This window comes from Gallus gallus, chromosome 18, assembly GCF_016699485.2.
Source record: "Gallus gallus isolate bGalGal1 chromosome 18, bGalGal1.mat.broiler.GRCg7b, whole genome shotgun sequence".
Classification (NCBI taxonomy): domain Eukaryota; kingdom Metazoa; phylum Chordata; class Aves; order Galliformes; family Phasianidae; genus Gallus; species Gallus gallus.
The window spans coordinates 5,430,016-5,439,842 of record NC_052549.1 but is presented as its reverse complement, the minus strand read 5'-3'; the positions used below and the strand labels follow the sequence as shown (position 1 = coordinate 5,439,842).

Below are 9,827 nucleotides of genomic sequence, written 5' to 3'. Positions count from 1 at the left end.
TTTTTTCTCTTTCTGAGCTTTTCCAGCCTTACACAAAAGCACAGCTCACCTGAAGAACTGCCCTGCACTGTGATTCAGCACTATGCCACACAGCCACGTGCCCTTTTGGAAGTCCTCTGATTTACAGTTCACACAAAACATTTCTGAAAAGTTCATGCAGTCAGGCAACAGCTGAACTCTGTAGCAGTGATCTCTGGTGATAGCAACCCCACTTAAGTGGCTGATGAAACAGGATTCTTAATGGGAAGGTGAAGCAGAAGCCAGGAGGCAACAGCTAAAATTAATAGTTGTATCGTGTATCAGTTTCTTGTAAACCCTTTCATTCTTCAGCTGAGCAGAGCAAGGTGAAGATAAGTTCCAGCTTCTGACATTTCCAGCTTCTTCTCCTTCTGGTTCTCAGCTTGAAGTATCCTGCAGCTTCCAGGGCTGGGAGGTGTCTGCTGCTGCACACTTCCCACCCATCCCATACCTCACCTTCAGTCATCAGTTGCCTGTTCAGATAAAGAGTTTCTACATCCAAGTTCACACTCTTCATGTACTGAGATATGATAAGTCAGAAAAATCTTTCAAGAGGAGTCCACAGCTGCTATAACATTGTTTTATTAGTTCCGCACATACCCTTCGGCACATAAAAATAATAATCCGTTGAGTACAGTGATTCAAAAGTCTGTTTCATGGCTTCTCAGGCTGCAGATTCCTCTAGCAGCACAAGTGCCTGAGGCCACCAGCCTCTGTAAGCGTGAAAAAAAGGCAGAACCCAACTAAAACCCAACAGAAAGAACCTGTGCTAGGGAATCAGGTTATTTCAAGCCCACTGATACCCTACAGTTCAGGTCTTTATATAAATATAGCAGCAGAGGCACTACAGTGTCAACCTGAGAGCCACAGCAGTACATTAACTAGTAGTAACAGCAGCATTGCCCTCTGTACTGCGGGCTGTGGGTGAGGCACAGGGAACAGATATGGCTTTAGGGGTTACAAGCAAATGCTGGAAAAGCACTGGCAACTTTAGTGCCACTGCTGGAGAGGTTAACACTGAGAGATCAACACCACTGAAGTTCAAAGGGCAGGCAGAACTAGACACTGTTAAAAAGAAATTAACTTAGGATTAAAACAAACAAACAAACAAAAAATCTGAATTTCTCTACCTTCAGAAAGTCAGCATTGCCTGCAGGGTAAAAACAGAACACTCCCCTGCTGCCTTCCAAGGAAAAACGCTCCATCCAGAACTCAACCACCAAGTTCAGCATTAGCAGCCCTGAGCAAAAGCACGTGAACTCATTTGTAGCATAAGGCTTCTATTGGTAACACTTAAATAAGGACTAAGAGATGGGGAAGCAAGGAGAGGAGCTATCCCAAAGCAGAGTCTCAGTTGGAAAGTGTGATACCCTCCCAGACTGCTGCAGGGAACACTGCAAAACATCTGAGGCAGCAGCCTCTAACCTACACAGCGGAAGGAGACTTTGTGCCTCTTGGCAAGAGGTACTGTAGGGCCTTAGTTCCCTGTTTTTTGGAGAAACACTCTCTAAATTCAGAGAAACTGGCTTCCTGGAAATGTGTGTTGCTAAGGTGACACTGTAGATAGAAGAGAGCAAAAATGCAGTGGGAAAAGAAGACTCACTTCTGCATTTTCTTGAAACGCTCCATGGCTAAGTTCCTCAACATCCCCTGGTCCCACTGCTGGAAGAAGGAAGAGAGCCAGCAAGATGCAAGGATCATCCCTCCGAGCAGTGCAGCTCCTGCCAGTCTGTTTCACTCTCACATCTGACTCGTGTTTTGAAAAACTCCTTAATGAGTCTCTGTGCTTCTTCCTTCACTGCAAGAGAAGAAGCACCCCCTTTGACATGATACTAAGACATGTACCCCCTCTGCAGACATCACCTCATTGAGCATCAAAATAACCTTAGCTGTGGTCTCCACAGCTGCCAACTCACCGGTCTTGCGAGCAGGGTTCTGATCTTCAGTCAGTAAGTGAGACAGGTGCCGAGCAAAGCCCTTAAACAGGTCCTGCAGGGATGGGGAGGATAAAGAGCAGAAAGGAGACATTAGTCATCTCACCAGACTTATTTCTGCATTTGTTCTGCCCTTAGCGTAGACTGGCTGTAGCACAAAGCATCTACAGATTTATACTGATTTATACGACAGGACTGCTACAAGCCTGCAAATGCACCTGACCCTGTAGAGCTGGAGGAGCACATGCACACACGTGCTGCCTTGTAGAATAATACATCATGTAAACCAGACCAAAACTCAACTTCATCTGCTGCCACTCTGCAAGCAGGAGTTCCTGAAATCTTGCTAGTGTTTCGTATGAAAACATGAGCAATAACAAGTGCAGAACTGACAAGGTACCACTTTAAATTACACACAAATTCTTTCTTGCAAGAGAGGAATTGCTGCACCTAGTCACCAAAAGAGCACACACAAAGACATGACCTGGAAATGAAATGTGGTACCATTATCGTATTTCCTTTCTTAGGGCCTTTCTTAGAGCCCCAGCTCACTAGGGATCACTCCCCTCATCACCAGGGAGATGCAGTCTCCTTCTGCTAGAGAGATTGTTGAGCTGTACCTACCTTGGAAGCAAATTTGCCACCCTTGTAGAATGGGGTCAAATATTTAACAACGATGTCTGCTATCTCTTTGAGGGACATGCTTTTGGTCACAGGCTGCATGGTCTTGCTGCCTTCTTCTTTATCACTCTGCAATAAGTTTGGATCAAAAGTCACCTTCTTCTTTGTCAGACCCACACTTTTGCTTTCTGGCTGGGACAGAATAGAAGATTTTGCTGCTGTCCGCATCCGCTTTGCTGCAGGACTTTCTGCATCCTGGAGGTGGAACAGAAGAAAACCAAAATCACCAATTCCTGCAGCAGTATTCTGAGAAAATGAATCTTTGCAGCATCCTGCAGGCTCTTCCTATGTGAATACCATGCAAGGAGTCTGTGCAGCTCCTTCTTGGGGACATCAAGCTCTGCAAACATAATATACTTTCTTACACAGGCTTTGAAAAAAACCCCTTAAGGCCACCACCTGTTTCTCTGTGCTCTTATTAAGGCAGCTAATTGCAAGACCCTGTTTTATACAGGAAAGGCTGGCAGGAAAAGATTCCCCAGGATGTTTGCTGAGATTATATCCCTCAGGAAGAATCAGCCTCTTCAGAAGTGCCACAGTCCCATTCAACAACAAAAAAGCAAGGAGAAAACAGCACTGCTCACTACAGACAGCTCCTAGGCAGTCTTGGATGCCAAAACAAGGAGCAGAGACTGACTGTCAAGAAAAGCTGTGTGCATGATTCATTTCTGAGTAGTCCCATGGGTCATTGAGCTGTGGTTGTTCCCAAAACTTGAAAAAGCAATTTTCTAAATATAGTTAGTTACAGATCTAGAAGGGGTGGAGAGTTTCATTCCAGGCAAGTTATCAGCAAAAGATACAGTCACACAAAAGATGAAACAAAGCAGAGTGGAGCAGAAGCTTTCCACTGTGGTCTGAACTGCTGGCATTGGTTCTGCAGGCAGCAGGGTGACACTAAGAGGCAACTCATCAACAGTTCTCCTCTCCATTGCAACTGCAGCTGGGCCGTCCCCAGGTAAATAGTGCTATCAGGTGAAGATCAGATCAGGAACATCACTCCAAGTGAGAACCTTGGCACAGGGTGAGCAGAAATAGTCAAAATCAGCATACACTAAAGTCTTACCTCATCTGATCCTAGTCGCTTCTCACTCTGACCTTCCCCAACAACAGCTTGTTCAGCTTCTGTGACACTTTCAGCAACACTAATGGAAAGAGTGGAGAGAAGGACAATTTTCAGTGGCCATGAGCTGGTATTGGTATTGAGTGTTACCATGAGTGGCCATGGTAAAGAAGGAATTTCCCTCACCAGCCTAGATATTGAATATGAATTCCCAATTTCCAAGACAAGGCTGGCAGGGTCCTGCAGCTAACTAACAGGACAACACAGAGAGGAGAGAGGTGGAGATTTTACCTCGATACATCAAGTTCTTCCTGAAGGAGTGTAGATTCAGCAGCCTGCTGGATCTTACAGTCCTCCTCCCTCCCAGTCAGCATTTCTTCTGTCTCTCCCAGCTCCTCATTCTCCCCCTGGGACTGTCCTGTCACATCTTCTCCAGAGGCATCTTTGTTTTCCTGAGGTATTGATTTCTCTTGACATATGCTTTGAGAAGAAACCTGAGGTAGTGTGCTTGCAGTAGAGCTGACTTCCTCTGTTGAGCTGCAACTTTTGGCTTTAGATCCACCTTTGGAAAGGGAGAAGAACTTGGAAATATCCTGTGATTCTTTTTTGGCCGCTTCTGCCAGCATTTGCTGCTTTTTGGTGGGTTTGGTCTTCTTAACAGGGCTATCCCCAAGGGCAGCTTTTGTGTCTGGACTGGTATGCTGTACCTTCTTCTCAGGAAGGACTACTGCTACCTCAGCACTCTCACACACTGCTTTGGTTGCTCTTTTTTTAGTCTGGAGAACAGTGGGTTTTGTGTCCAGTTCCAGACTGCAGTTGCTGTTGTCTTGTTTGTTTGGACAATCTTCTTTTTTGACCAGCTTTGTATCGTTATCTTCCTGGACCTTCAGCAGTTCTGAAGCTGTCTGGAACAAGCCAGACTTCTTTGGAAAGCCAGCTCCCACACGCTTGGGTTTGAACTAGTGAGAAAGGAAGGAGAAGATATTTGTGACTTTTCTGGCCTGTATGCAGAACTCTGAAAGGAGACAAGCTTATGAGTACAAGACACTACAGTGCATACAGCTGTAAGCTGAGGATGACTCTAAAATTGACTCATCATCATAACCATCAACTGAGACATCGGGGAAATGGATTAGGCTAAGGTCTTAGTCCCACAGTAAGGAAACAGACTGCATCTTTCGTTAGAGTAAGATCAGAAAAAGCTATTTATTGTATGGCCTTCACATAGATTCACTAATAGGAACCAACATGACTACTTGTTCTTACCCTAAAAACAGAAGGTGGATAGAGAAAGCAATTCCAGTCTGAGTATATACCTATGGCCATAAAAAACCTGTAAAATAATCATGAAAAAGCAGGTGGATAAGCCATATCTCATCTATCCCATCTGTGCTCACTCACCGAGTAAACTTGGGATGCAGGGAGGAAATCCTCCTCTGCTGGAGACTCAGATTTTGTTCTTGAGCTGCTGCTGCCTCCAGTTCCTGACCCAAAGACTGAGAACAACGCTCCTTCTTTTGATGCTTTGTTGATCTCTGCTACCTGAAAAAAAAAGAAAAAAAAAAAAGAATAGAAACAAACTCCTAGCGGCCAGAAAGAACAGGAATATCCTCAGAGACTTACGGCAACCAGCTAACCTAAACTAAGGCTTCTCTATTGTCAGTAACAGTCTGAAGAATTTCCCATTCCCTCTATTGCTAGACCTAGAGGATATCTGGATAAGCTTGCACTGATAAATAGGTTTCTAAAGTCTGTAAGCCCATAGGCTGCAGCCAGCAAGGATGCAAAACCAACATGGTTCTGGGTTCTCCTGGAAATAACACCAAGAAGAGAGATCTGGAAGAAATTCAAGGAAGAGAGGAGTTTCTCCTTCATCTGTCTTACACAAACACTACCCTATTTCCCTTTGAGCTGAGGCCACACCACATTAAGAGGCAAGGGCAAGCAACAGCAGATGTTGGGCCCTACCTTCTTTAGCACAGATGCCTTGTATGAGTTAGCCATTTTACTGGTTCTGAAAGCTTCATACTCCAGCTCCACCGCACAGGCATGAGGGTCTGACCTGTAACACAGGCTGGGGTGATTTCTGGCAAGACACACTTCTACATCTGCAAAGGGAACACTAATGCTTAAGCATCTTCCTGACAGTACAAAGTTTTCTACCTCTGATGCTTTAAGTCTTAAGCGATGCAGTAGTGACTTGGTGGGGAATGGAAAAAAGTGGTGAAAACAGAATTACATTGAAGTCCTTCTGTTCAGTTGTTCTGTTTGGAAGTACACTATCCCCATCTTGTGGGACAAGGAGGAATTGTGATCAAGCTGATTTAGCAGAATTGGACATAGGAATCCTTATGAAAGATGCTGTTAAATGAAGCTACATCCTTAGATCAAATAAAAAAGCATTCCCTGAGAGCATTAATGTTGCTTGGGGAAGATTAAGCTCTATGTGAAGGGACTCAGTACACTACCCCTTTTCTCTCATCTCATACCATTTTCCTACTGCTGTTGGAACCTCTTGGTTGGCACTCAAAGCTTCTTCCAGTATCTTCAAGCAGTGCTCCCGTCCCTAGGAAACACAGGACTCTCAGACATGCTGTACAGAAATCACAGTGCCCCTAGGACTTCTATCTCTGAAGGAGTTAAGAACAGGGCAGGCAGAATCTTTGTTCTCCTTTGAAATCAGCAAGACTGAATGTTAAACAGCCTTTCTTACCTTCACTGTGAGCTTAGAGATTCTTCTGCTGAAGGCATCCTTCAAGGGGCAGTCTGCACCTGCCACACAAGAGACATTTAGAAAAGGCATTGTAGAAGGGCTGGAGCTGAGGAAGAGTATCTCAGCTCTCACAAGGAGGGTGCCAATCCAGCACTGCTTGGCCTGTTCCTTCCTACACAGTGATGTCAAGAACCACTACAGTCATACCAGCTCAAGGCACCCCAGCTCTTAGGAAAAAAAAACAACCAAAACTAAAGAAGCTGAATAGAGCAACACGAACCACAAGGTACTCATTGACAATAGTGTAAGATCTAGTAAGGTCGCTAGACAGGGCTCCGAGTATCACAGATACAAATGGCAAAGTTTTTCAAAAGTTGCCTTATAGCCCAATTCAATACTGCTGCATAAACACTGTACAAATAGCCTAAAAGGTCAGCTTAGACAACATGCCTTCTTTTTGTCTCTTTTAGGAAAGTTGTTCAGAAAGATGCATTCCGTGTCTTCACCCCAACCAAAGCTAAACTCCGATTCTCCTCCTCCAGCCAAACTTTCACAGCCAAAAGCCCAACCCCTGTGCCTAGGGATTGATATCCCCAGTGCTGATGCTACATAAATTACATGCAGCTGCAAAATACAAGGCTTCCTTCTCCCAAAGAAAACCCACTATAAATCAAAAATATTTACTTGGAGGAACAAAATCTTCTTTTTCTGGTTCTTTGCCCTGGAAGAAAAAAAGGATCAGTGAAACATTTCCATTCCTGCAATGCACATGCAGGTCTAGAAACAAAAAAGACAAATTTTTACCCCCCTGTAGCATGGAAAAATAATGTTGAAGTTACAAAGGTACTGAAAAGGCAGCAGAATGGGGAAAAGGAGACAAAGGATGAGAATCAAAGCCAAAAGTTTGTCTTTGCTATAGCAGTATGCAAAACAGGGTGAATGGGGAAATCTGTTTTTACTACTATCAGAGTTGCTAAAGACAACAGGATCCTCTTCTTCACATTGTGAGATTGGCCCAGAATATGGAGAATGTGACAAATGCAGGGATAATCAGTAAAAAAAAGAACAAGCAACAGCACAATGCAAAAAGTTACTTTCATTTAGTGCCAGGAAGCCTTTATATCTATAAGACAAGCTCATAGCATAAAGACGATATGCAAACAACCTGTGAATCTCTTACAAAGCTACACCAACTCACTCTGCGCAGACTCATCTGCTTTTTGTAGAAGTTGTCCCACTCCCGTTTCCGATTCTCTTCGTTGGCTTCATCCCCATTCCCACTGCTTTCTTCATCATACCTGGACAAGGAAATAAGACAAGAGGCTCAAACATTTCTGTAGATGTGGTGTTAATGGGGGCACAGGCCTGGGTCAGCCCAGGGCTTACAGAGAAGATGCAATGCAGGGCCTTTCTGAATGAGCCTTTCTTAGCTTTTAGTTTCACTACCAGCTGACAACATGGACCACAGTGTTCATAGGATTTATTAATCTCATGAAATAGGAGCAGATAAGTAGTGCTCTGAGAATGGAGGACTCCATTTCAGAAGCTCTGACATCTTCTGTCATAGGGCTGAGAAGTTACTGCTTTGGGTCATATATCAGTTATTACTGCCCATGGAGCTTAGATGGCAGAAAGGGCACAGCATCCATTCCCCAGCAGTGCCCTCTCTGGTCCTGAGATCAAACACAGGCTTAGGTCACAAGTACACCAGTTTTGTCTGTCTCAGCTGGAAGTGCCCAAAGAACAAGGGCAGCAGTCTGAAGCTGTTTAAGGAAAAGCAGAGGGCAGGCCAGCCAACAGCACTGTGCATGCTGGCAGACTTTCATGGGCAATGCAAATGGGAAAGCTTGCATCATGGGAGAGCAGCACAATGACTGCAACCCAGCCAAAGAACAAGGAGAACAAGAAGTTGTCATCTCCACACTTCCAAGCTTTTTACAGAATAAATCATGTTTCCAACTGCACATCTTTTTGCTGTCAACCTGATGGAAACACTAAAATCTAGCAATCAGCAGAAGAATCTGATGCTGGCAGTCTATTATATCCACGGTGATGACTAAGTCCTGTCACTGGTGCCCCAGTCTGCTTGCCCAAAGACAGCAGCACTAAGCCAAGAATGAGTTCTGGATCATATCATACTTTGCTGTCACGCTGGTCTCAATTTAAGCATTCTGAACCCTGTGACTACAAACAGAGCTGCACCCATTTGCTCCTTTCACAAATGTCAGGCTAGTTTCTTGAACCAGTTACCTTCTGCAGGGCAATGCTTAGGTCACTCAAAACAGCTTTTGGCTCTCTGGGATATGAATCTGATCCAGGGCTGCCAAAGTGTGTGGAAAATGAAATTCCAGCTCCTGCTGCCAGGAAGTTACAGGAAACTACCACCACACCGAAACATGTGCTGAAAATAGGAGTGGTTGGGCCTGCAGCTGGGAGATGCTCTCTTTTCTCTGATAGTTCCTATGAACTGGGTTCGAGCTACCAAGTACAGACCTGCTAAAACCTCTGCAGCCTCTCCTTCCCCCTTCGTACAGCTCTGGGTCGTAGCTGTCCCAGGAGGATCCTGTGGGCCCAATGCAAGTTTTGCTCCAGTTGTTGCTGCAGCGCTCCAGTGCCTCCAGCTGCCTTTTCACTGCCTCTGGGTTCTTGCAGTAATCACAGCACTTATTGCAAGGTGGGGTGACATCGCCAAAGTACTTCGCTATGGCAGCGTGACGACACCTAGGAGACAAAAGGAAAAAGGATCTGGGGATTATTTCCATTAAGAACTCCACCCTTCAAATGCAAGTTGTCATGTGAGAAAGACTTGGTTGTTTTTTTTTTACAGAGGTCTGTTCTAGCAGGAAACTGGGCTTCTGTGCCTAGTATCTTGCTTATGTGCCTTCCCCACATGTAAAACAAAGAGTGGTGTCAATCTGTTCCGATAAATGCTTTCAGATCTTTGAGATCTACAAAAGGATGGAATATGCTGTTCTTAATTCTGCATCACTGGCCAAATATCTTCCATCAGAAGATGGCACAGATTTCAATCAGAATGGCAGAGTCTGCACAGAGAGGTGGTGGATGACCCATCCTTGCAGACAGCCAAGGTCAGGCTGGACAGTGCTCTGAGCACTGATGGAGCTGTGGGTGTCTCTGCTCATTGCAGGGGTGGGACCAGACTGCTTTCAAAGGTCCCTTCCAGCTCAAACCATTCCATGACTCTATGATTCTATGATCAGTGGCCAGTCCAGGGAGAGTCCTACATATGTGCAAACCAGTCCACATGCTCACACATTGCACAACCAGCTCTACCAGCTTTAGCAAACTAGCCATGTGAATCCTCAAAGATTTCTGGCAGCTATCAGTGCTCTGGGACATGTAAAAAACGTTCAGTAACAGATACACACTCATTAGCAATACGGGCAGGAAGCCACTTCTC

At 44.9% G+C, this 9,827-nt stretch overlaps 1 protein-coding gene across 3 annotated transcripts in view; it reads right to left on the bottom strand.

The window, feature by feature from the left end:
• Positions 1 to 584: 584 nt before the first annotated feature.
• The window catches only part of RECQL5 (RecQ like helicase 5), a 36,890-nt gene continuing 27,647 nt past the window's right edge, over positions 585 to 9,827 (bottom strand). For 2 of the 3 annotated variants that reach the window (NM_204102.3, XM_015295117.4), the window contains exons 9-20: positions 8,900 to 9,127; positions 7,605 to 7,704; positions 7,091 to 7,127; positions 6,407 to 6,465; positions 6,183 to 6,259; positions 5,662 to 5,755; positions 5,095 to 5,235; positions 3,985 to 4,652; positions 3,697 to 3,775; positions 2,577 to 2,828; positions 1,935 to 2,007; positions 585 to 1,816 (exon numbers count right to left, since the gene is read on the bottom strand). In NM_204102.3, the coding sequence (NP_989433.3) occupies positions 1,716 to 1,816; positions 1,935 to 2,007; positions 2,577 to 2,828; positions 3,697 to 3,775; positions 3,985 to 4,652; positions 5,095 to 5,235; positions 5,662 to 5,755; positions 6,183 to 6,259; positions 6,407 to 6,465; positions 7,091 to 7,127; positions 7,605 to 7,704; positions 8,900 to 9,127 (1,909 nt within the window). In that variant the 3' untranslated portion in view covers positions 585 to 1,715. Of the gene's footprint in view, positions 1,817 to 1,934; positions 2,008 to 2,576; positions 2,829 to 3,696; positions 3,776 to 3,984; positions 4,653 to 5,094; positions 5,236 to 5,661; positions 5,802 to 6,182; positions 6,260 to 6,406; positions 6,466 to 7,090; positions 7,128 to 7,604; positions 7,705 to 8,899; positions 9,128 to 9,827 lie in introns of those variants that run through there. The other variant, XM_025141537.3, reaches the window with a different exon arrangement.